The sequence below is a fragment of the Sinohyriopsis cumingii genome, chromosome 2, assembly GCF_028554795.1.
Source record: "Sinohyriopsis cumingii isolate HCF-2022 chromosome 2, ASM2855479v2, whole genome shotgun sequence".
In the NCBI taxonomy this organism is placed as follows: domain Eukaryota; kingdom Metazoa; phylum Mollusca; class Bivalvia; order Unionida; family Unionidae; genus Sinohyriopsis; species Sinohyriopsis cumingii.
Genome location: NC_142962.1, coordinates 120,511,269 through 120,536,152, shown reverse-complemented (window position 1 = coordinate 120,536,152; position 24,884 = coordinate 120,511,269). Strand labels below are relative to the sequence as shown.

General features: G+C 35.1%; 1 protein-coding gene across 2 annotated transcripts in view; it reads right to left on the bottom strand.

Moving 5' to 3' along the window:
• LOC149805704 (apoptosis-resistant E3 ubiquitin protein ligase 1-like) overlaps nucleotides 1-24,884 on the bottom strand; it is a 109,235-nt gene that overhangs the window by 7,952 nt on the left and 76,399 nt on the right. For both annotated transcript variants that reach the window (XM_089950364.1, XM_089950365.1), the window contains 8 exons: nucleotides 24,272-24,413; nucleotides 22,918-23,039; nucleotides 17,472-17,547; nucleotides 11,787-11,899; nucleotides 9,828-10,007; nucleotides 8,485-8,610; nucleotides 6,047-6,235; nucleotides 2,316-2,402 (listed from right to left, as the gene is read on the bottom strand). In XM_089950364.1, the coding sequence (XP_089806490.1) occupies nucleotides 2,316-2,402; nucleotides 6,047-6,235; nucleotides 8,485-8,610; nucleotides 9,828-10,007; nucleotides 11,787-11,899; nucleotides 17,472-17,547; nucleotides 22,918-23,039; nucleotides 24,272-24,413 (1,035 nt within the window). The remainder of the gene's footprint in view (nucleotides 1-2,315; nucleotides 2,403-6,046; nucleotides 6,236-8,484; nucleotides 8,611-9,827; nucleotides 10,008-11,786; nucleotides 11,900-17,471; nucleotides 17,548-22,917; nucleotides 23,040-24,271; nucleotides 24,414-24,884) is intronic.

Sequence of the window (24,884 nt, the reverse complement as noted above, 5' to 3'; positions counted from 1 at the left end):
CCAGACCAACTAGACATCATTTTCAACATGGCATTGTGGTGGCCATATTAGATGTTCAAGCAACACCATTTTTATTCTGAACCAATCAGACCATGGGATGAATGTGTGTGTAAAGTTTCAAGGCACTATGACCACTAGAGCTTAAAATCAGAAATATGTCCTTCAGGGTGGGAACAAGCAATTGTTGACAGATGCATATGTGCAATCACTATTTATTATTGAGCCAACCTTTTATTTGACTAGAAAATAAAACTTCAACATTAAGTTTAATCTAAAAAAACATTTACATTTATAAATCTCCATGGCCAGATGGGCACACAGAGATGCAAAATAAATCATCATGTTGAACTTTGCCAAGGCGAGCATGACAAAAAAGCTGAATGAAAAATCTGTTTTAGATCTAGCAATTAGTGTAAAGTTGCCCAAGCAAAATTCACTATGTATCTTTTATAAGCTAATCAACACACCAGCCTGTTGGTCATCTAACTGCCACAGATTCCATTTTAATATGAAAATGCATAAGTGTGCTGAATACAATAGATACTGAGAATGTGGAAGAAGGACCACAGTTAATATGTAACCCCTTAAATATTAGTTAAATAACCCAAGAAGCCAATCTTGAAATGTGAAAGAACATAACAAAGGCGTGATTGAGCAATGAGGGTGTTCAGGTAATAAGGTTAATTGGGGCTAATTAGGTGCAGAAGGATCAGCACAGCTAACAAAAAATTGTAGGGATCTCTACAGCTTATCAGCCTGAAAAGAATGCCGCCAAGGTATCGATGGTAAAGGGCTGCACACAAAATCTGGCAGAAACCCATTGATTTCCAGTCAAGTTACATTGTGAAATCCAATGACAGACTTGATTATTATGTGATTACAAACTTGCAGAACTGCAATATAATTGGAAATGTGTGCAGATATTAGAGACAGAGAGAACAAAATGTAAATATTTTGTAATGAGAGATGGTGCAAACAAACAATGTCTGACTTGGTCATAATATTTGACATTCATTCACCAGGTGATTGCCACATGTGCAGCCAAATTATCAAGTATAAACAATCTATATGAGAAAACTGGTTGAGGAAACACTTTAAGACCAAATCAGATTCCAGTGAATTTAAGACCAGCAATTTTGTACCTAAATTCAAAAGGATATTAAATGATGGTTCAGCAAACATCTCCATATACTAAACAGCTCTATCATGCAGGCATTTATTTTCATTTTCTGTAAATCCAACATGATGTAATTCATTTTCAGGAAAGAGTAACTTTTTCGTAAAATACAGTTGTCATAAAACATAAAATAACTGCCACAAATTATCTCGTTTCACAAGTAGAATGTGGCAATAATTCACTCAAGTGCCTTTCCTAATAACCGAATTTCTATAAGAATTTGAATGTAATAAGATGTTCATTTGAATTTGTAATGTAATAAGATGTTCATTTGAATTTGTAATGTAATAAGATATTCATTTGGAATTTGTAATGTAATAAGATGTTCATTTGAATTTGTAATGTAATAAGATGTTCATTTGAATTTGTAATGTAATACGATATTTATTTGGAATTTGTAATGTATAAAGATGTTCATCTGGAATTTGTAATGTATAAAGATGTTCATTTGAATTTGTAATGTAATAAGGATTTAGATTAGCCAGTCAAGCCTGTTGTAAAACTTTACATGAACATTTATGTTGTTGTTGTTGTTGTGGGGTTTAACGCCATTTTTCAGCACACAATAGGCTATGCATGGCGGCAAGTATTAATGGTGGAAGAAAAACTCAGGAAAACCCTGGGAAGAACCACCGACCCATGAGAAGCTACTGGCAAGCTTTCTCACACACCCACATTAGCTGAATCCTAGACTCGAACCCATGCAGACAGAGGTGAGATGGCAGTGATCTGTAATGGAGAGCGCTTTAGACCACTTGGCCATTCGGGGCCCCCAAACATTTATGTCAATAAATATTTTTACAACAAAAGCAATAGTAAGATATCTAAATGAGTTGAAATGTTACAAGTAAATATTTCCTAAATTCTGGACAGAACAAATCTCAAAGGACACAAAATCATATTGTGATACATAATATTTATTGTTACATACATTTCTCCCTTGATAACTCAATGGGGTCCAAAAACACAGACTGCACTATTAACAAAGTTTTGAAAAAGAGAGTTCAAAGATCAACAACTATAGCAACAAGAACAAGAGCAACCCTTGGTTCTTGAAGACTTGTACAGACACAGGTAATAATATAAATACTACTATAATAATATAAATATTAATAATGTCCTTATATTTATTTCATACCCTCCTGAATGTTGGAGAAGATCCAGCAAAAATGTGGTTGTTCTTCAAGTCTGCTACACTGTATTTCATGGTTCCACACAGCAGCAGCTGTAGGAAAAAGGATTATTGCCAGAAAATATATTTATAAGGTGATTGACTATTCATAAGGCCCCCTCCCCTCAAATATGTGTGTTTCCTATTGTACTGGTTCCAAAATTAGGGTAGGTAGGTATTTTTTTTATATAAACAATATATATATTATAATGATTAGTATACAGGATGTACTAAGCACTTCACAATACTAGGCTAAACCAGATCAATTAGATGCACAAATCAATTTCAGGAACTTTTTAAAAAATTTTTTAATTCTGCATGAAAAAAGTGCATGGTTGGCAATGAAAAACAGGGATGGTCGGCTGACTGGAAACACTTATATTTGGGGGGGCTTAAAGGGTGAAAAATCAGACAGAAAACATTGCTGATTAGTGGTATTCCCTGTACTACTAGAATGCATTTGACACTTTCACTTTAATTTTGATCATGAACATTTCTGTTTTTTATTTTTGTAACAATAGACAATTAGTAGAATATACCAAAATTCGCTATATAAATAACATGTTTATATAAATGCTACACAATGAGCGTAATGCATATCAATTCTGCTGGTTTAAGAGTCTGAGTTTAATTTTTATTAAGGCTGTACTAGTGTAGGTAATGCATGTATATTACATACCCACTTAATCTTAAAGGACCAACGTAGTGTTCAATACCGTTGTTCAGTTGGTATTTTTGTATCACACATACACACAAACTGGAACTATTTTGGTGTTTTCATTGTCATCTACCAGTTGATATTCTAAGCTGCACTAGACTGAAGTTTTATAAATTCCATTCTGCATTGAATTGCATTAACACATTACAGTAAAACATATTTAGAAAACACAAAAGAAAGAATAGATAATAAATATAAAAGTACAGTCATGTTCTTTTTTCCAAGTTGGAGGAAATAACCAGGTACAAAATGGGCAGTACAGAACACTCATTTCAAAGCATCTTATGATATAGAAGGAAAAATCTTGCATACAATATTTTCATGTTCTTAATATTAAATACAAAAATTTGCTAAATTCAGACCAATGTTTTACTACCTACCAATGTTAACCAACAGCCTCTAAAACAAAATGACACTAATGGGCAAAAAGAATTTCCAGGAATTCAAGAGAAGACCATTTACTCCTTTTCACTGCCAAGTGTGTTGAAACTATATTTTCAGCAATTACAAAATTGTCTAATTAGTTGCTGTGGCACACATAGTGAATATCAGCTTAGCACCATATTTGTTTAGGGTATTAGAAGTCTTCTGGTCAAAACTCAAATGTTCATCCACACAGGGGGAGTAGTGATAACAAGATTTTCAAGACAGCTATCATGGCAGCGATACTGGAAGTATGAACAGCACCATTTTAGTTTTGGACTAACTAGGTATCATAATAAGTCTATCAATGAAAACCCTATTTTGATAACCCTTGTTATCCATTTGGATGGAGTAGAGATATAAATCTTTTCAGGATATGGCTTTTGATTCAGGAGTAGGAAAGGTTTCAATGTGGATGATCTAAAGGCCATATTCAGACATAATTTTGGTCTTCCATAAAAGGGGGTTTGGGGGTCCTCTCCCAATGGGGTCTCAAGGGGCAGAGCCCCTGATCCCTGGGTCTAGGGGGCCAAAGACCCCCGGCCAAAAATGCATTTTACACTCATAAAAGACTGCTCCTAGTGCAACTTATGCTTATAAAATAAACCAAAATAATCATTTGAAAAACTAATAACTTACCAAAAATGTTCAACTTGAGTTCAATAATTTCACAATATTTATATTCACATGAATTTGTTCTCCAATACTATTGATGCTGAAGTTATTTCATGTGCATGTCAGTGTTCACATCATAATTAAATCACAAAAATTTCTAAATTTTTGCAGGAAATATATTATACTTCTCTCTTTTCATAACAAATTTGTAAAATAAACACCCAAGTACATCAACTATATACAAATAATTTCCGTACACTGACTTGTCTTTTTCTCCAGAGGACACAACCATTTGATATGCCAGTCAAGCTCTTTTTGCATCTTTGGCAAAGATTTCTTTAGCCTTCCTTTTTGTCACCACTGACTTTTATGGTTCAATGTGCAATCGTTTCTTTTCCTTCTTAATGAGAGCCTTTTTCCTTTCAAGCTGGTGCTTGGCGACATGCAGTGCACATATTCTGGCAGAGGGCTAAATCTGTTCTCTCAAGCAAGAAATCTTTCTTCTTATTGTAATTAACTGCACTTTTTCCAGATACCTTCTGAGCTTCAATTTTTCCGAATGCAGCTTCTTTTGTTGGTGCTACTGCAAACTCTTCCTACTGTGATTACCGTAATTCAGATCTTTATTGCAGTGGTCACAAAATGCCGGTCCTCTAGTATTCAGTTTTCTTATAAACTGACCAACTAAATTTCCGTCAACTTTTTGCTCCAGCCATTCCCATTTCCATATGTTTTTTATACCTTTATTTAAACTTTTCCTGTCATGGTCTCTCTCAACAACTCAGGACGCCATGTTTTGCAAGCATGCTTCTTCTTTCCATTGCCATCAATTTCCATCACACAAAGATTCACTGGATGAATTTAAACTTTTGACCAATCAGAATACTCTTTACGAGAGTCATGTGCAAACTAATATATGGAATGAATAATTTACAAGGGTCGTTGCAGAATGGGAGCAGACAGACCATTTTTAAAAAACCGGATCAGAGATGATATAAAAAACAGACTATATCAAGAAAAATGGAATTCTGCTTTAAAACGGAGAAAAATCATGTCTGCATATTGGACATCAGATCAGCATTATTTTTATTCATGACCAACTAGACAACGTAAGAAGTATTTTAGTGAAAGCCTCATGTTGATGCAACTATCATGTAGAAGGAGTAGCAATAACATAATTTTTAAGAAGGTTACTGTGTGGTGATGGCCATACTGAATGACAGATCAGCAACAGTTTCATTTAAGTCCATCTGTATATCATAACAAGTCTTTTGATGAAACCTCAAACCAAATATAAGAGGATTTGCAAGTTTTCAATAACAAGATTTTCAAACTGTCTGCCATGATGGCCAGATTGGACCTAGCATCTGCACGTTTTCACTCAAAACAATCTATACATTATAGGCAGTCTTTTGGTTCAAACCTCATGATGAAACAACCATCCATTCAGAAGGACTAGCAATAAAAAGATTTTCATAAGTCTTTAACTGAAATCCTCATGCTGATGTGACCATCAATGAAGAAGGAGAAGTGATAGCAAGATTTTCAAGATGGCCAATATGGCAGCCATACTGTATGTCAGATTGGCACCATTTTCATTAGGATCAATTAGACATCATAAGAAGTCATTTAGTTAAAACCCCATGTTGATATGACCATTCATTCAGGAGAAGCAATGACAGGATTATTAAAAAAGTGGCTGCCATATCAGCCATATTTAATATTCAAGTAGCATAATTTTCATTCAGGATCAACTAGACAATGGGATGAATGCATGTGTAAAGTTTCATGGCAACAGTCGTGATAACACACTTGTGCTAGCAGACAAACAGAAAATAGAAGACAGACTGACAACAGACCATTCAATAAGTTCTTCTGGTCTATAACAAGTAGAGCTAAAAACAAAGAAAGACATAACCAATTGAAAAACCCCATTATGTACCTCCAGTTCATTTTCATCAAAGATACTGAGAAGGTTGTCAGGAATGAGCTCATTGAGTCCCTTAAGGAAACCATCAATCTCCTCACGAACACTGTTGGCCAGCCTGTGTTGTGCCAGAAGGTCTAAATACTGTAGCTTGTTTTCATTAGTGACTGGTATTTTTGAACCATTTGGGATTAAATCAACCACCTGGATGAAGAAAAAAAAAGTATCATTTACTAATGGCACCAAGAACTAAAGCAAGACTAGAGCTGTTCTAAGTGAGGAATAAAAATGTTGCAGAGACATTTTTCTATATTGACAGGTTTGTGGCCAATATTACCTGGATACAATTAGTTTATTAAGAAAATAGAATTTAATGAGTGCAACCAAACTGGAAATTATCAGCGTTATAAAATACAGTGCATCGATTTATAACAGTGAAGCCAAATTACCCTCCCCCATGATACAAATGATAAAGCATTATTTTACTTTTTTTTAAAACTGTATTTTAGCATTTTAAAACTTGAGTGGCTTGACCTGATGGAGGACCCTTAAACTGTGAAATTTGATCCAGTTTCTTTGGATGGATTGTCAAGACACTGATAAAATCAAATTCTGACTGATGAGGGACAAAGTATGATAGGAAATGGATAATGTGTACAGCTTACTACCATATATACTCCCTTTAAGTCAGATCCAACTGCTAACTGCACAGACCCAGATCAGCCATAGCATAATGTGCCAGCAGATCTGGGTCAGTGCCGTTTGTTAACACTGATCAGTAGAATAAGTAACACATACTCTGAAATTCTGGTGCATAATGTGCCAGCAGATCTGGGTCTGTGCAGTTTGTTAACACTGATCAGTAGAATAAGTAACACATACTCTGAAATTCTGGTGATGACAGATCTGGGTCTATATTTGCAGCTGGGCCCAACTTATAAGTGAGTATACACCACTCCCTCGATAACTTGTGCCCTGAAAACTTGCAAACCCTCTTATAATGCAGGGTCAGGCATGGATCCTGTTTTTGTACCAGAAAATACCCCAAAAATTGATCCCTATTTCTCGAACTTGAAAAAAATTGTGATCAAAATTGGTAACTGAAACGTTGATATATCGCTCATTTTATGGTCGAAAATGGTAAATGCAATGTAAAATAAGTCAATCTATAATAATAGCTATGTCTGCAAGCAATTCTCTGAGAACCTAATTAAGTGCTGAGCATGTTTTGATAACTAACTTGCAGAAGTATTTGTTGTATTGTTGTGCTGAATTAAAAGATGGCCTCCTTTGTATTATCACATTAATTATATCTTTTGAATCAAATAAAGGTCCTGAGGCGGATTACAAGAAAAGTTAAAAAGTACGCAAATCCTACAAACTTAAAATCTAATGGCCCCGGTCCTATGTTGGGTAAACTCACTTCAGTTGATCAATCAATCACTGTTATAAATGTTATTGTGTATATAACATAAACTACCTTAAATTACCAACTCATTCATAACTGTGATCAAAGATAGCAAGGCAACTATAGCTAAATAAATATTTCTTAAAATAAAGAGCTTGGTTTCATAGATACGGACCATTTTGGGCAAGCAGTTTCAGAGAATTTTTGAACTGGCACTCTGAGATATCCTGAAGGATGATAAGAAGTTTTACTATTAGTTCCAATGAAGTCATGACATCAATACTGTACTACTTGAGCAATACAAAATTAAGTTTCAATGTAGACGATTTTCACAAAATAAATGTCGCTAGTTTTTTAAGAAAAAAAATCTTGTTTGGTGGTGTATCGACAGTTAGTCCAGATCCCTGCTGACTCCCGAATTGGCATGATACTATTAAATACCACTCTGGGAACCAGACTAATTAAAAAACAAAAAGCAGTGAAGCAATACACAGACGTTTTTGTGATGGTTGTTGAAACTAGTTGGAACGATCTTTCATTTTGAAAATAAATGTTATTTATAAAAAAAACCGAACAACTTCATTAGAAAAAGCACGTTATTAACAATTATTATCGATGTGATTGTAAAATGAGGATTGAGTCATTAAACAGCCCAGTTCCATACCTCCCCATGGTTTTCTCGATGTCTAAGAGGATTTTTTCCCCAAGTTTTAGAGGTCCCTCAGTAACTCGCACCCTCAAATATAGTATGGTCTGTTTGTGGATCCCAATGTGCATGAGTTATTGAGGGAAAGGCATATATCGTAACTTAGAAAAGAAACAAACAATGTGCGTGTGTGTGTGTGTGTGTGTGCATGTGTGTGTTGCATTAGTTGTAACAAACCGCACAATAATTTGGGAGAAGTCGCCATAACAATGTACAACATTGGATGGATGCAAGATGACAAATGCAGGATGTTAAATACCAGGACACAACATATGCTACATTATGTGCCTTAGACCACTGGAATAAGAAACTGGACCAACCCCTCCAAAAACATATTACCTTCAGAAGGAGACCAGAGTCACTGTAAACTTCATCTGAGAAGGTAAGTTCCATACCATCAATGTCTTTCTCTTCAATGTACTTGATCTTAGACTGGTACAGGTCTGGGTCATCTGTCTCAAAGTACTGTAAATAAATACTAAATATTTTATATATATATATATATATATATATATATATATATATATATATATATATAAAATTTACCTGCAGAATATTTATAGTATTTTTAATTGCTGCATTTTTTGTGAAACTATTATATCTTTACCCATGTTTTATTGATTTATTCTGTTTACTGAACATAGTGACAAGCTTAGCATTTGTGGGAATTTTCTAATTATTCGACCAATACAGTTATGGCTCATTATCAGTTATTGTATAGGCATGTAATATTGATCAGTGCCAGTTCATCGGTAAACCAACCAAGTGATAACAAAACTGACAAAATACTGACAACTGAAGAATTCATAACAGCAAAAGTCCCATCTAGACTACTAGTTTAATATATGTATACAGTTCATAGATAGAAGAAGCAAACTGGGTTGGACGGCACTCTGATTCACTCGCTTTTTGCAAGACTTATTAAACAGAGGAGTCAAGTGTCAACATCTGTAACCATGGTAGTCATATAAATGCATTGACAGAGCTCAGATCTATGACTCCTGAAGACTGACACTGATCTAGGAAGTAAGAACAAACTGTTTGTTTTTAGTTACTTTGGACATCTTTAACAAAGGGTACCCCTGACAAGTGGGGAGGCTGTCCAGTACTATTTATAAGATTTATGGGTCAATGGTGCAGAGTCACTCTCATTCCATTGCAAATTGTTGGAGTCTTCCCCACCACCAAAATGTCTGAAAAGGGAGGTGTGAACATGCCTTTATTTTCTGAGATGGTGGCTGCTGGGGAGAGAAACTGGGTCACAAGTGATTCTTGTCTTCCTGTGTCTTATCATCTGTGGCCCTTGGAAACTGAGTTTTTGTCAAAGTAAGAAGCCTGGAGGTGATATTCCTATTTGACATACCCTTGGGGCAGGCATTTGCAAATTTCTCCAGGGAATGATAAGGATTGTGATTTTAAAATGTACCAGTACGATGTAAATATAACTGGATAAAAACAGATTGCAGGCCAACTGAGGCCCATGGGCCATAGGCTTCACATGCCTGCCCTTTGAGTCATCTGTCCTATTCTCTCATCTCTTCTTGGGCTCTAGGTTACTTGGCCAGCATGAGATTTGCTTCTTTGGCAATCTCTTTAATGACCTCTTCTATTTGACCATGGATGATGAAAGCATCTGTGATAAAAAAAAAATCAATGATAAAATTTCACAAAGACATTCCTACCCTGTAGTGGACCCTTAGGCCAATAAGCTGAGCAAGAAAGGAGCGGGAAAAACGAGCTCTGACCAACTGTCGGTAGGACCCGCCAAGGGAAGACTCATACAAACATTTGCCAACAATTTTTCCTGCAAATTCATACATCTTAACATCACAGTCTGGAGATCTGTCTCTGTTGGGTTGAACCTGCATACAGAAAAATATATTATTAGGCCTAAGACAGCAAATTTATAGATGGCAATCTATACATGACAGCATGGTGCAAGATCAAAACGTTTTAAATCAGATGGTTGCCCTATAGCCATGATGGCTATCAGACAAAAAGCCTTGGTAATCTAGTCTAAAATCAGCAGCCTTGTGAAGATACTTAAATACAGCACTCCCTCATTATAACACTATCCATGGGAACCATGGAGTGTATTATCTTATAGAGAAACAAGAAACTACTTTATAATGTAGTACATTGTACTAGAGGTGCACTATATTACTGCTACAGAGAAACTACCTTATAATAAAGTACATTACACATATAATTTTATTTATACATAATAAAAAGGGATCCATGACCATCACTGCCTTATAAAAGGAACCATATTATAATGAAGGGTTCTACAGTTAGCAAGTACTGTATAGAACTGTTAGCTTTTAGATTTCTTTTTTTCCTTATGATATGTGATCAATAACAATTCTTTCTATCTCCTATTAAATGATATATTTTAAGTTATTTTTTTAACAAAAATTTTTCTTTACTATTGTGAAAATCATGTGTAACTAGGCATGATGGCCATAGAGAGTTGAACTTTTAACATCAAATCTTGTCACAAGGGCTAATGGTTTCAAACCATTTTTGTCATTCTAACAAGTTTGCCATTGCATGTGATACTTTCTTGTTCTTTTATTTACAAGAGTTATCTCTCTTGATATTCTCTTTTTTCAGAAGTTGAAAAATTGTGCCCACTGCTTTTGAATAAGACTTTCATAATAACACTTTGACACAGAATCATTTGCCACTACTTCTTCAGATTTTTTGAGGTCAGTTTTTTGCTTAAGGAGTACCAATATTTGTGGGTTTCACTGTTAACAACTTGAATGCACAAATTTCAAGTTAAAACAGTGATCCATCAGTGAAGACAATAGGACTCCCTTCTCCAGTCTACAAACTGAAATGTATATTCAATTAGTGATCCATCAGTGAAGACGTCAGAACTCCTTTCTCCAGTCCACAAATTTAAAGGTATAGCAATCAGTGATCATCATCGAAGACAACAGAACTCATTTATCCAATCCATACATTTAAATGGTACAACAGTGATCCATCAGTGAATACAAAACAACTCCATTCTCCAATTAATAAATTTAAAGGGTACAATAGTGATCCATCAGTGAAGACTACAGGATTCCCTTCTCCAATCTACGAACTGAGTATAAAAAACCCTGGTCATTTGCTGGCAAATCCACATAAACCAAAATGCAATTAAATGAACATGCAGTATTTATTTGAATAAATATCCTAGAACCAGCTTGATATAATGTGAAATTTAATAAATTTATCATTTTCTGAGTTTCAATTACAGAATTCAATTTTTTTTGCTAATTTGTTACACGAATATGTCTGAACCAAAGCACCTGACATCCTCAGTAATGTGCAAACGGTCATATCAAAGAGACACAGGTAGATTTGAAAGCAATCACAGAATAATTCTTTTTCAAACTGGTCAATGTCTAGTCCATGGGATTTGAAACTTGGGACAATACTTTTGTAGACATTAGCTAATAACAGTAATTGATATCAGTTATTAATAATCAAAGTTGTTGTTGGGGATATATCTTCCATTCTGAAAATTAAATTTACTATTATGTTTCTTATCATCACTTTTCTTCAGAACAAACAGAATATTCCATCAAAACAAATACAAAATTCAGATACAAAAATGAAAAGCATTTTAATGATAAGGTTCCACTCACCAGACCCTGAGAATCCTCAGACAGGCGCTTGAACAGTCCTGAATCATTGTGATCAAACAATTCTTTACATAAGAGTTCAAACCATTCCCTTCTTAATCCACCCCAGTCTAATCCTGAAAAAAAGAAACACACTATATGCTATTCTGTCTGAAAGGAAGACAATTTGGTCACAGTAACATGCTTTTACATTTTATTATATACCTATCAATCTTTTGCCCAAGAATGAGCCAGAATTTTAGCATCAAATCCCAAAAGGAGGAAAACAATACTGTCATCTTCTGATTCCAAATTAACATACCCTCAGACAAGGCTGGAACTACATTTTCCTCAAGGTTTCTTGTTTTGCAACTGAACAAGCATAAATAACTATGCCATACTCTCATTTGAGATACAAACAGAAATGAGTAGCATTCTCTTTAACGAATTTGTATCATCAAGTTCCAACAATTTTTTCAATCCCGCTGTAAATGATTGCTGGTCATACCTTCCAGGATGCAAAACTGACAAATGCAGAGTAACTAAGTCAAATATATAATAATAATAATAATGAGGACTTTGTATAGCGCCTAATCTTTAGAAGCTCTAAATGCTTTACAACATTAGACAACACCTATAAGATAAGAAACATAATCATATTATTACAAAAACAAACAACACGAAATTAGAAAAACATTAAAAAACAAAAAACATGCTGAGAATATTTCAGGTAGGAAACATTATTAGGTCTTTAAGTTTGTTCTTGCAGTCGAAATAAGTGAGTTTTGAGAGCCCTCTTGAATGTGATCACTATGTCTTTGTGTCAAAGTTCAGTGGGCAATTCATTCCACGTTGCTGGGCCCTGGTATGCAAAAGAATGCTGTCCATATGACTTTGTTTTCATAGTGGGAATAATGAGTATACGATTATCGGAAGAGGAGCGTAAGTATATTGCTGGTGTGTACACATGGGTGAGGTCAGATAGGTATGTTGGACTGGAGTCCGACAGTGAAATGTAGCACAGAGAACAAATTTTGTGTTTGATTCTGGTTCGAATGGATAGCCAGTGTAGGGTACAGATGTCTACTGCCTGCATGCGGCTGGAATGGATTTTATCTACAGGTTATTAGTTTTTGTTGTACCAAATGTACTTACAACTGGAACAGATTTTATCTACTGGTTATTAGTTTTTGTTGAAGCAAATGTACTTACAACTGGAACAGATTTTATCAACAGGTTATTAGTTTTTGTTGTACCAAATGTACTTACAACTGGAACAGATTTTATCTACTGGTTATTAGCTTTTGTTGTAGCGTTCTTACAACTGGAACACATTTTATCAACAGGTTATTAGTTTTTGTTGTAGTGTACTTACAACTGGAAGACATTTTATCTACTGGTCATTAGTTTTAGTTGTACCAAATGTACTTACAATTGGAACAGATTTTATCTACTGGTTATTAGTTTTTGTTGTACCAAATGTACTTACAACTGGCACAGATTTTATCTACAGGTTATTAGTTTTTGTTGTACCAAATGTTCTTACAACTGGAACAGATTTTATCTACTGGTTATTAGTTTTTGTTGTAGCGTTCTTACAACTGGAACAGATTTTATCTACAGGTTATTAGTTTTTGTTGTAGTGTACTTACAACTGAAAACATTTCATCTACTGGTTATTAGTTTTTGTTGTATCAAATGTACTTACAACTGGAACAGATTTTATCTACTGGTTATTACTTTTTGTTGTACCAAATGTACTTACAACTGGAACAGATTTTATCTACTGGTTATTACTTTTTGTTGTAGCATTCTTAAAACTGGAACAGATTTTATCTACAGGTTATTAGTTTTTGTTGTAGTGTACTTACAACTGAAAACATTTCATCTACTGGTTATTAGTTTTAGTTGTACCAAATGTACTTACAACTGGAACAGATTTTATCTACAGGTTATTAGTTTTTGTTGTACCAAATGTACTTACAACTGGAACAGATTTTATCTACAGGTTATTAGTTTTTGTTGTACCAAATGTTCTTACAACTGGAACAGATTTTATCTACTGGTTATTAGTTTTTGTTGTAGCGTTCTTACAACTGGAACAGATTTTATCTACAGGTTATTAGTTTTTGTTGTAGTGTACTTACAACTGAAAACATTTCATCTACTGGTTATTAGTTTTTGTTGTATCAAATGTACTTACAACTGGAACAGATTTTATCAACAGGTTATTACTTTTTGTTGTACCAAATGTACTTACAACTGGAACAGATTTTATCTACTGGTTATTAGTTTTTGTTGTAGCGTTCTTACAACTGGAACAGATTTTATCTACAGGTTATTAGTTTTTGTTGTAGTGTACTTACAACTGAAAACATTTCATCTACTGGTTATTAGTTTTTGTTGTATCAAATGTACTTACAACTGGAACAGATTTTATCTACTGGTTATTACTTTTTGTTGTACCAAATGTACTTACAACTGGAACAGATTTTATCTACTGGTTATTACTTTTTGTTGTAGCATTCTTAAAACTGGAACAGATTTTATCTACAGGTTATTAGTTTTTGTTGTAGTGTACTTACAACTGAAAACATTTCATCTACTGGTTATTAGTTTTTGTTGTACCAAATGTACTTACAACTGGAACAGATTTTATCTACAGGTTATTAGTTTTTGTTGTACCAAATGTACTTACAACTGGAACAGATTTTATCTACAGGTTATTAGTTTTTGTTGTACCAAATGTTCTTACAACTGGAACAGATTTTATCTACTGGTTATTAGTTTTTGTTGTAGCGTTCCTACAACTGGAACAGATTTTATCTACAGGTTATTAGTTTTTGTTGTAGTGTACTTACAACTGAAAACATTTCATCTACTGGTTATTAGTTTTTGTTGTATCAAATGTACTTACAACTGGAACAGATTTTATCTACTGGTTATTACTTTTTGTTGTACCAAATGTACTTACAACTGGAACAGATTTTATCTACTGGTTATTAGTTTTTGTTGTAGCGTTCTTACAACTGGAACAGATTTTATCTACAGGTTATTAGTTTTTGTTGTAGTGTACTTACAACTGAAAACATTTCATCTACTGGTTATTAGTTTTTGTTGTATCAAATGTACTTACAACTGGAACAGATTTTATCTACTGGTTATTACTTTTTGTTGTACCAAATGTACTTACAACTGGAACAGATTTTATCTACTGGTTATTAATATTTCTTGCAACCACATCATCCAATATTTCTGCTAAAATTTTATAGACATAAAGATTGTGCCCAATTTTTAAAAAATTCTAAAATGATATAGTTTAAAAAATATTAAGTAATTTCTATGGAAACCATGTTACAATAAAGCTGACTTGAAAGATAACCGCTTTCAAAGACACCCTGTTATTTATAACTGGATTCTTAATTCACAGTTCAATGTTGTTATATAATGCTATGACATCTATAGAAAGACCACCTGAATGTCTGGAAACACCATATTTTGTCGGCGGAAGGGGCAGCCTTTTAAAACATAATGTACCTCACTAGGTAAAAGTTGATAAAAAAATTTATGTACTGAATGTTTATCAAAATGTTTAAAGGTTCTTTTTCATTCTATCATCTTTTTGATTTGACTTTTCCAAGAAAATGAATATAATTTTACATTTGACATTTGGAGATTCAAAGCACAGTGATAAAGCCAAGTTGTATTATATCATAATTTTACCACTTCCTGGAATGTTACAAGTTCTCTGACAAGCTAAAGTTACAATTTTGCAGCAGCAATATCTACAAGGGACTGCTAAAAGCACTAATGCTGCTGTAATGTCAAGATACTCCACGGACATCAAGATACTCTGTGTGACATCAAGATACTCTGTCTGACATTAAGACACTGTGTGACATCAAGATACTTTGTGTGACATCAAGATACTCCATGTGACATCAAGATACTCTGTGTGACATCAAGACACTGTGTGACATCAAGACACTTCATGTGACATCAAGATACTCCATGTGACATCAAGACACTCCATGTGATATCCACACTCCAAATAATACCAAGCCACTAAATGTGATATCACTAAAATCAATCTGTGTGACATTAAGACACTTTCATGTGATATTAAGACACTCCACGTGATATCCACACACTCAATGTGATACTAAGCCACTCAATGTGATATCAATAAGAGACTCAACCTGATATCACTTAGACAATCCATTTGATTTTAAGAAATTTAATATATAAAGACACTCCATTAAATCAAGATTCAAATAAATTATGGTAAAACCTGCCTTTCATTAGCAGACACCAATATATAGTGGTTACCTGTTTGTAATGGACAATTTTTCAATCCTTTTGATGCTGTTCACTGACCGATTCCTTATACATCTTTCACTTTTCTCTTGACAAAGCTTTATAAATGTCTTGTGTCTGAGAATTTGAGATTCTGTAAATTCATTTTTTCTTCGGCATCAATTTTTGTATTTTTGCAGTTTTTTTATTCATGACAAATTGGGAATTGAGGAATGGCCCCTCGATCCTAAACTCCATTCATCCGTAGTAACATGAAATCCGTGAAAATTCGTATGCCATAAAAAATGTAATTTTCACAGTAGCTAAAAAATATCACTGATGACTACCATGAACATTTTAAAAGCCTTCAAATCCCTGCCCTAATCCCTGGTCTTCAACTGGGAATATTTAAACAGCTCTCCAATATGAATTACAACACAATGGTCATGTCAATACAGCTAAGAGGAATGGCGGTGTAAACAAGAATCAGTTTCTACTTATCCATGGTCTGCTTAGCAATGTCATTCAAGTCACGGCTTACAACGCTATACATGTGTATTTGTCTCAGTATGTCTAGTTAGTGTATACATAATTACAGGGTAGGAATATCAACAGTTTCCAATGAGGACTCAGGGGCAAAGATTCCTGTCTAGCAAGTGTATATATAGTTATAGGGTACTATTATCAACAGTTTGCAAGTTAGGGCTCGTGGGCATGATTCCTACTGCAAAGGCCTGATCCAGGCCTTTACTGGATATATGTTAGATTTCATCTCATGTCTCATGGCTGCAATCTCAACAGTTCAACAGTTTCAAAGTTATGACTGATGGGTCAGTCACCTACCCCCGAGGCAATACTGTACTCTCTCTCTCTCTCTCTCTCTCTATATATATACATACATACATACTGCCTGATATGCTTATGTCTTTCAAAACCTATAAATAGTTACAAGTTGGTGATATCATCATGGAGCAGTCCTATCATCAGATCAGCCACTATATGGTGCCATGAGCAAGGCACTAATTGGATCAGTACAAAAAAGTAACCTGTGTTGTTGTAAAACTGGCAAACTCCACAAGTCCATTAAATATGTTATAGCCTTGGTCTCAATTTTGATACAAGCCATATTCAGATCAATAATTACAATATTTAAGAAATTATTTTAAATTTATAAACATTGCTCCATCCTCATATCCCCAGCCCTGGGGCAATATCAATATTTTAAAACCACTCTGAAGATGTACAGACCATTCCCCAGTCAAATCCCAAAGTTTAAAGTCTGTATCCTGAACTAAACAGGAGGAGATACACTAGAACAAAGATGGATGGATAGAAGTATAAATAAATTAATAAAAGAATAATGTAACTTCACATTGTTGTATAATATACACTGTTAGTATGGTCAACACTCACCCTCTTCTCCTATAAATGTGACCTCAAAGTTTTTACACCAGTCAGATAAGTCAAAATTCTTGGTGGCTTTGAGAGACTGAAAAGACAATAGAGGAATAAGATTAACCGCTTCATTTCAGTACGAGGTTTGAGATTGTGACTTGTGGGTTTAATGCCAATTTTTATCACATAATAGGTTATACATTGTGGGTTTAATGCCAATTTTTATCACATAATAGGTTATACATTGTGGCATGTATATCTGGTGGATGGAAAACCTTGGGAAGAATGATCGACCCAAAGGGAGCTATTGGCAAGTTTTCTCACATACCCAGCCTGACTGAGCTCAAGACTTGAACCCATGCAGATAGAGGTGAGATGTCTGTGATATGAAAAGATAACTGCTTTAGACCACTCAGCCACCTTTTAGTACAACATACATACATGATACACAGCATCATAATGATTTCATTATTTTAAGGTTAATGAATTAACTAACAAGTATATAACAATAGAGTGTTATCACAAAAGTATTCAGACACTAAATGGAAATGGTGATTTGATATAAAAATGTGTTATGCTAAGATGATCTATTTCAAATAATCAAAATAAATGATTGCAGGTCTTTGACAGAACACTATCTCATTTCTGTTTTTGATAATGATTAATTTGAGACATCAAATAATTTTTTACCATATATTTATTAACTGAACTCCCTCAACCTGCAAAAATGAGAGATCTGCATGTTCATTGTGTGATATGGAGAGAGTCATTGTTGTAAGTTTGATACAGATTATAACATTTTAATTAGTGAAAGGATGCCAATAACTTGCCTGTGCTTCAATGCCTGTATTATTATGTCAGACAGTGTTGTTTAACCAATTTAAACTTTAAAACCTAGCCAGTGGCATCACTAGGGGTGTGTAGACCACAACGGGTGACACCATCAGAGAGGGTGATACCAAAATGACTCTATACAATTTTTGAATTTTGTGCAGGAAGGAGATCCATTGGGTGACACAATGCGTTATCACACTGCGTGACACCAACCCTAATGGTGCCACTGAACCTAACTAAATCTGAATTTTCATCTTCCAAACTAAATGAATACACTACAAAACATTAGTCTAACAGGTGAGAAAACTGGGTGTCTAAGTTTGGTCAATAAGCTAATTATATTCTCAAGAATCAAATTTTTTTAAATAAGTTATTTTTCTCTTACAATACTTATCTGATCACATTACTCTGCTATCTCCAAATACAGCCCTCTCTGAAAGATGGAAAAATGTCTTTCCATCCACACACACACATACATAGACAGAGGGAAATGACTCTTACAGGTTAACTCCCCTTTTTACCTGCCAGGTGGCCACCAATTTTATGGATGTAACCAGTTTTAACTCAGGGGAAACCTTTAACAAGATTCTTGCATTGCAGAGAAGGGTGGGAGGCATTTTTTGTAATGTGATCATGTATATATTCCCAAAGATACATAATTTACTACAATATTGCTTTCACTGTCAAATACATTACCTAATCACATTACCATTAGGAAAATTTGAGGAAAAGGACATGGTACTACTGTGCAAGAAGGGCCATCTGTAGAGGGTTCATGTAAAAGGGGCTGAGAGGCAACAGGATTCTCACAGCAATGAACAGGCAGAGGAGTTGTACAAACTCCCACACTGAAATAAACACGACGGTTGATGCCTTCTCTAACATATGAAATATACTTTCAATGTCAATGTGTTTCGGAGGAAAATGTACCAAAAAGAGATGTGTTAGGAACTCCATACCCAGCCGGACAAAATGTTGAGAAGGCATGCGGTCCTAATCCTCTATACTGATTATCCACCCTATACTGCAAAAGTGGGAAAGTAGGCTGTTCACTTTGTGAGCAAAAACCAAACTTACCCAATATTTTTGCAGCAGGTTATCCAGATACACTGCCTTTGCTGTGTAGGAGGACATAATTAACAAGGATTTGATGAAGTCCAATTTTCTGATGAAGGCCGTTAGATTTTGGAACTGGAAAGATCACGAGTAGAAGCTCTGGAAACACATTCTCCATCGCCTGTTTTATATGCAAAAGCTCTGTTTGCTTCTGTAAAATGTCTGCCTTCATAGGATCACCTGGGAATAGGAACCTGCACTGAAAACTTTTGGGGCAATGCTTGTACTGCTTGCTTTCTTGCCTCTTCAATTCAACCCTGGAACAGAAGAGGATAGTCAAAAGGAAGGGAGCACAGCATAACCACATAATGTGGTTCGAGAGAAGAGGAGCATAGGAATGCATCTCTTTTAATCAAATCCATGTTACAACAGGCCATATGGGCATTTGCCATTATGTGGTGAGCAGCTGTCTTAACTAGCATGGTGATATGGCATACTGAATCCCAGGTGTAGTCACTAGATGATGGAATGTTAGAGACATGAGATCAAGTAGGAAGGAACATTTGTATATCCATCTCATATACTGTGGCAGACATACTGAAGGCAGAAATATTCAAGTCTTAGTTCATCTGGATAATACTGCCATGAAAAAAAGCTCTTGCATTACCATGATTATGAATTTTATCGAAAAGATGCCTTGTTGTTGTTGTTGTTGTTGTGGGGTTTAACGCCATTTTTCAGCACGATAGGCTATACATGGCGGCCAGTATTAATGGTGGAGGAAGAACCCTGGAAAACCCCGGGAAAGAACCACCGACCCACGAGAAGCTACTGGCAAGCTTTCTCACATGCCCACATTGGCTGAAGATGCCTTGTAATTTCAGCAATGTTTGAAGACAGGCAAGATCCTTAATGTTAGACTGTTGTTATTGTCGTGTACATGCACAAAGGCCTTGACCTTATAGGTAGGACTGATTGTGGATGGCAATGGGCATTCTAACGGAGACAAAATCCCATAAATTTCTTCTTCTTGAAGGCAAAGTCTGTCCCTTCCATAGCTGGATAGGATTGCTCAGGCATTTCTGTCTCATCTTGATCTCTGATGGTGACTGTTTATCTCCTGTACACTCTGTCTCCAGGGGTACAATATTCCACAGGATAATGATAACAATGTATCATTCTCCCTGTGGGACATACAATCAACATCAGTTGCATGGAAAGTTAGGCTGGGATGGATGTCTTCAAATTTAATTTTAGTTCATTGTGTATAAAAAATGGCTGGTCTAATTGGGTGGCCAACGGAACTATCTGTTGGTGTTCAACACCGACATTGTCCATAGTGTTCATAAGTGGTTGGCCAGCTGACCAGTCTAAGATGACAAAAGCTTGGCCATTAAAACTGTCCATGGACTATCCAGTCCAGCTGGACCAAGTAGTCAGCAGAGGGGACAGCAAATAGTGGATGATAAATAACTTGCAGGCTGGTCTGTTATATGGCAATCTTGCATGCAAGGCTTTCATATTGCTAACATTATGCACAGGCAGGGAAAATGACTCATATCCAGTGGGGTGCCACCCATATCCAGCTTGGTGCCAATTTATATTTTCATCAAACTGATTCATTAACATCTTTGAAGATAATGCCTGTTGGAAAATATGAATCACCTGTGATTGAAATATTTGATCGGAAAAGCTTGTCATGGATCACTTAAGCCTGCACTCACTGCCAGTGCTGTGTTTGGTATCTTTGTTGGGGGCAGAGGTGACATCTTGACATCCCCCATAAAACTCATCAGTGATTCTGAAGTTGAGTGGAGGCTTAAAATTTCCTGTTCTGATGATCTTAAACACACGTTTTATGCAGCCCTTTAGTTGCCTATTTAAAATGTTGTCTTTTGTTGATGATGCACACAAATTAAATGTGTGTGACAAAGAGCACTTTGTTCATGCCAAACATGTCTTATCTTTGTCCTCCACAATCTTGAATTGTTTGAACTTTCTGCGATTGTTTGTCATCTCTGTAATAAAAAGAAACAAACAAAAATGCTTCTGTTGAAATAAACGTGGACCTGTATTTGCATATAAACTGAAATGTAATGAAATATAACAGCACACAACAATTTCACTAGTGAAAATTGCATATTATTGATCCATATCATAGGGGCAATAACAAATGCAATGATAAATGAAAAAATACAAATAAATTCATTGAGAATCCTGTAAAGGTTGTATACACAATCTATATAAACATTTTGACTTAATACACCATTGAAAAGAAAATGTGGATGGTTGAAACTAAGTATAAATTTAGATTGATTCCAGAAGGTTACAAATGTCAGCAGCAAGCAAAACGTAAAAATGGCTATATCCAGGAAACCAGTTGCCACATCAGGCATAAAGGGGAGATAACATGTAAGAGTTATTTCCCTTAATCTATCTGTTACATAGATGGAAAGATTTATCGTCTTTCTTTGAGGGCTAGATTCTGAGGTAGCAGAGAGTAATTTAAATGTTAATATATTTGACAGAGAAATGTGTGATACTGTAAGGATATAAAACAATTTTTCATCTGTCAAATGTCCATTTTAGTGGTCCTCACATATGAAATGAAAAAATTAAATCTGATGATAACACGAGAGTAAACTTATACATTACAACCTTTCTTTGATATTATACATGAAGATCAATTATAAAATAAAAACCATAGCTATATTCCAGCCTTACAACCAAGGTCATATCATCTGACAAATAGCCACCTACTGTATGACACAGTCCCAGCATAGTAATGTTACAGTACTTACAAACAAGGTCATAGTTTATTTCACAAATAGTCAGCTACAGCATGTTACAGTCCTAGTATAGTAATGGCATAATCCTTTAAACTAGGATCCTACCTAATCTCACAAATGACTGTTCTGGTGGCCTAAGTGGTTAGAGCACCTCAGATGCAGGAGGTCACAGGTTGGATGGATATTTGTTTTTGATCTACATTATTTACATTACAAAGACTTTTTTTTTAAAAATGCTCCAGTGGCCTAGTGGTTAGAACATCCGCCTCGGATGTGGGAGGTTGTGGGTTCGATCCTCAGCCAAGTCATACCAAAGACTTACAAAAATGGTACTAACAGCTGCCTCGCTTGGCGCTCAGCATTAAGAGGTTAGTGTTAGGACTGGTCGGCCTGGTGTCAGGATAATGTGATTGGGTGGGACAACATGCTACATGTCTGCAGCATGATGCCCCAGTGCTAGACATCGCTGCAAACTGCCACACGCAGACATCACAGCAACACGACTGACATTTTTTAAGGCTACATTACAATCTCACAAATACTCAGGTATAGCATGTCACAGTCCTAGCATAGTGATGTGACATTCCTTAGAACCAGGATCCTAGCCCATCTCACAGTAACATACAGTATGTAACAGTAATAGTACAGTGATGTCACAATCCTTATAAGTAGGATCCTACCTCATGTTACAAATATGAACAGCACTGTAATAGTTCAGATGGCATGATGTAAGGATTATTGAGATATATGAAGATGTGATTGAAAGACATGTGTCCATCACTTACACTGTGAAAAAGGCGGGATCTATCTATTTTGATTGATAATGAAGTATGACTGCGCTTCTGATGCAAGGTTCTCACTTCATGTTGAAAGAATGACTGTTTATCCTGGAACGTTTCTGAACCACCTGAAGGAAAAAATGAGTCAAAAAAGATCTGGTTACTCTGCATAAACATTGTGACTGCACTCTATCACAAAAGGACTATGTTGAATAAGGGATATTCTATATAAATTTTTGTAATTTCAAGACTGTTGTGTTAATGTGTCATTCTATATTCAAATCAAACCATTTTACAGTCATTTTAGTAATAAATTTCTGCCACATAAAAAACTGACCATTGAACACAGGCTGGTAGATTGGATATTGTAGAAATTATGTTCAGTTTAGAAAGTCCAAACTTTAAATTTTATATCAGTGCAGGTTCGCTCCATTAAGAAATTTCCACAGAATGTTGATTTGCTACAGGCAAATGTATATTCAAAATATGTATCATCATGGAGCAAATTTGTGCTGGTGTCTAAAACCTAAAATTTTCAAAAACTTTGATATGTAACTTTGGTATTTTGCTGCTGTTGTGCCATATCCACCTCAGAGTTGAATAACTAAAAAAATCTGAATCTAAAAAAATCATATCTACTTTGTGCACTTTTAATATTTGTATTCTCTTAGAAAAATGCAAAGTGTTTGAGGTAAATTTGTTTTGAAAAATTGTCAGGGTTTTCAAGGACAAAGCTAAGTTTTTAGTTTAAGAGTTTTCAACGTATCCATTAAAACTCAAGGATTTTTTCACAGTTGTGTGAATCATGTAAATGTATGATCATATCACACTGAATAGGTACAGCTGAGTGGATTCTTCAAGTCTTACCTATACCAAATTTGCTGTACAGTCATATGGATTCCTCTAGTCTTACCTGTACCAAATTTGCTGTACAGTCATATCGATTCCTCTAGTCTTACCTGTACCAAATTTGTTGTACAGTCACATGGATTCCTCTAGTCTTACCTGTACCAAATTTGCTGTAGAGTCATATGGATTCCTCTAGTCTTACCTGTACCAAATTTGCTGTACAGTCACATGGATTCCTCTAGTCCAATAAAGTCATCTAGTACAATAAATTTACTGTATGGCTGCTTTAATTCATCTAGTCTTACCTATACTAAATGTGTGTACAGTTAGTCTAACCTATACCAAATTTACTGTACAGCTGGGTGGATTCCTCTAGTCTTACCTATACTAAATTTACTGTACAACCATTTGGATTCCTCTAGTCTTACTAAATTTACTGTATAGCTGTTTTAATTCTTCTAGTCTTACCTTTACTAAATTTACCATACTATGTGGATTCCTCTAGTCTTACCTATATTCCTTAGAAGGAATTTGGTGAAAGTTGCCGCAATGATATTCCTCTCTTTAGCTGCTAGAACCACTGGAGCTTGAGCACCATCATCAATTGTGAAAACTGGGGCACCAAACTGGTTATTGAAACCATTAAACTGAAACTAGATTCATAAAGTAGAGTGAAAAGCTAAATAGTAGAACACAAAGTCTATGGTTCTCCAATGAACCGATAAAAGCCAAAATAATTGGATGAACTGATAAAAGCCAATATAGTAGGACACAAAATATATGGTTTTCCAATGAACTGATGTGCTGGCAACAATTACTGCTGAATTCCTGAAGTGTTTATTTACCATCTGAGTGAAGAAAAATAAAGCAAGCACACCATTATAAGAACATACCAGTGTATTTTCCAGTGACATTTTATGATAGATAACAGGTCCATCCCGATTTTCTTATTAAAATTTGCTGGCAGATTAAAAAATTCTTGTTTAGTGATACGCCTGTCCCCCACTTCAACCAAACAAATAAAAGAGGGTGGGCCATCTGGGCTTATATATACTGGTGTATTCTAGTTTATTTGCCTCTGACTGTTGGTCCGTCCATCTGTCAGTCTTGATGTGTCTGTCTTT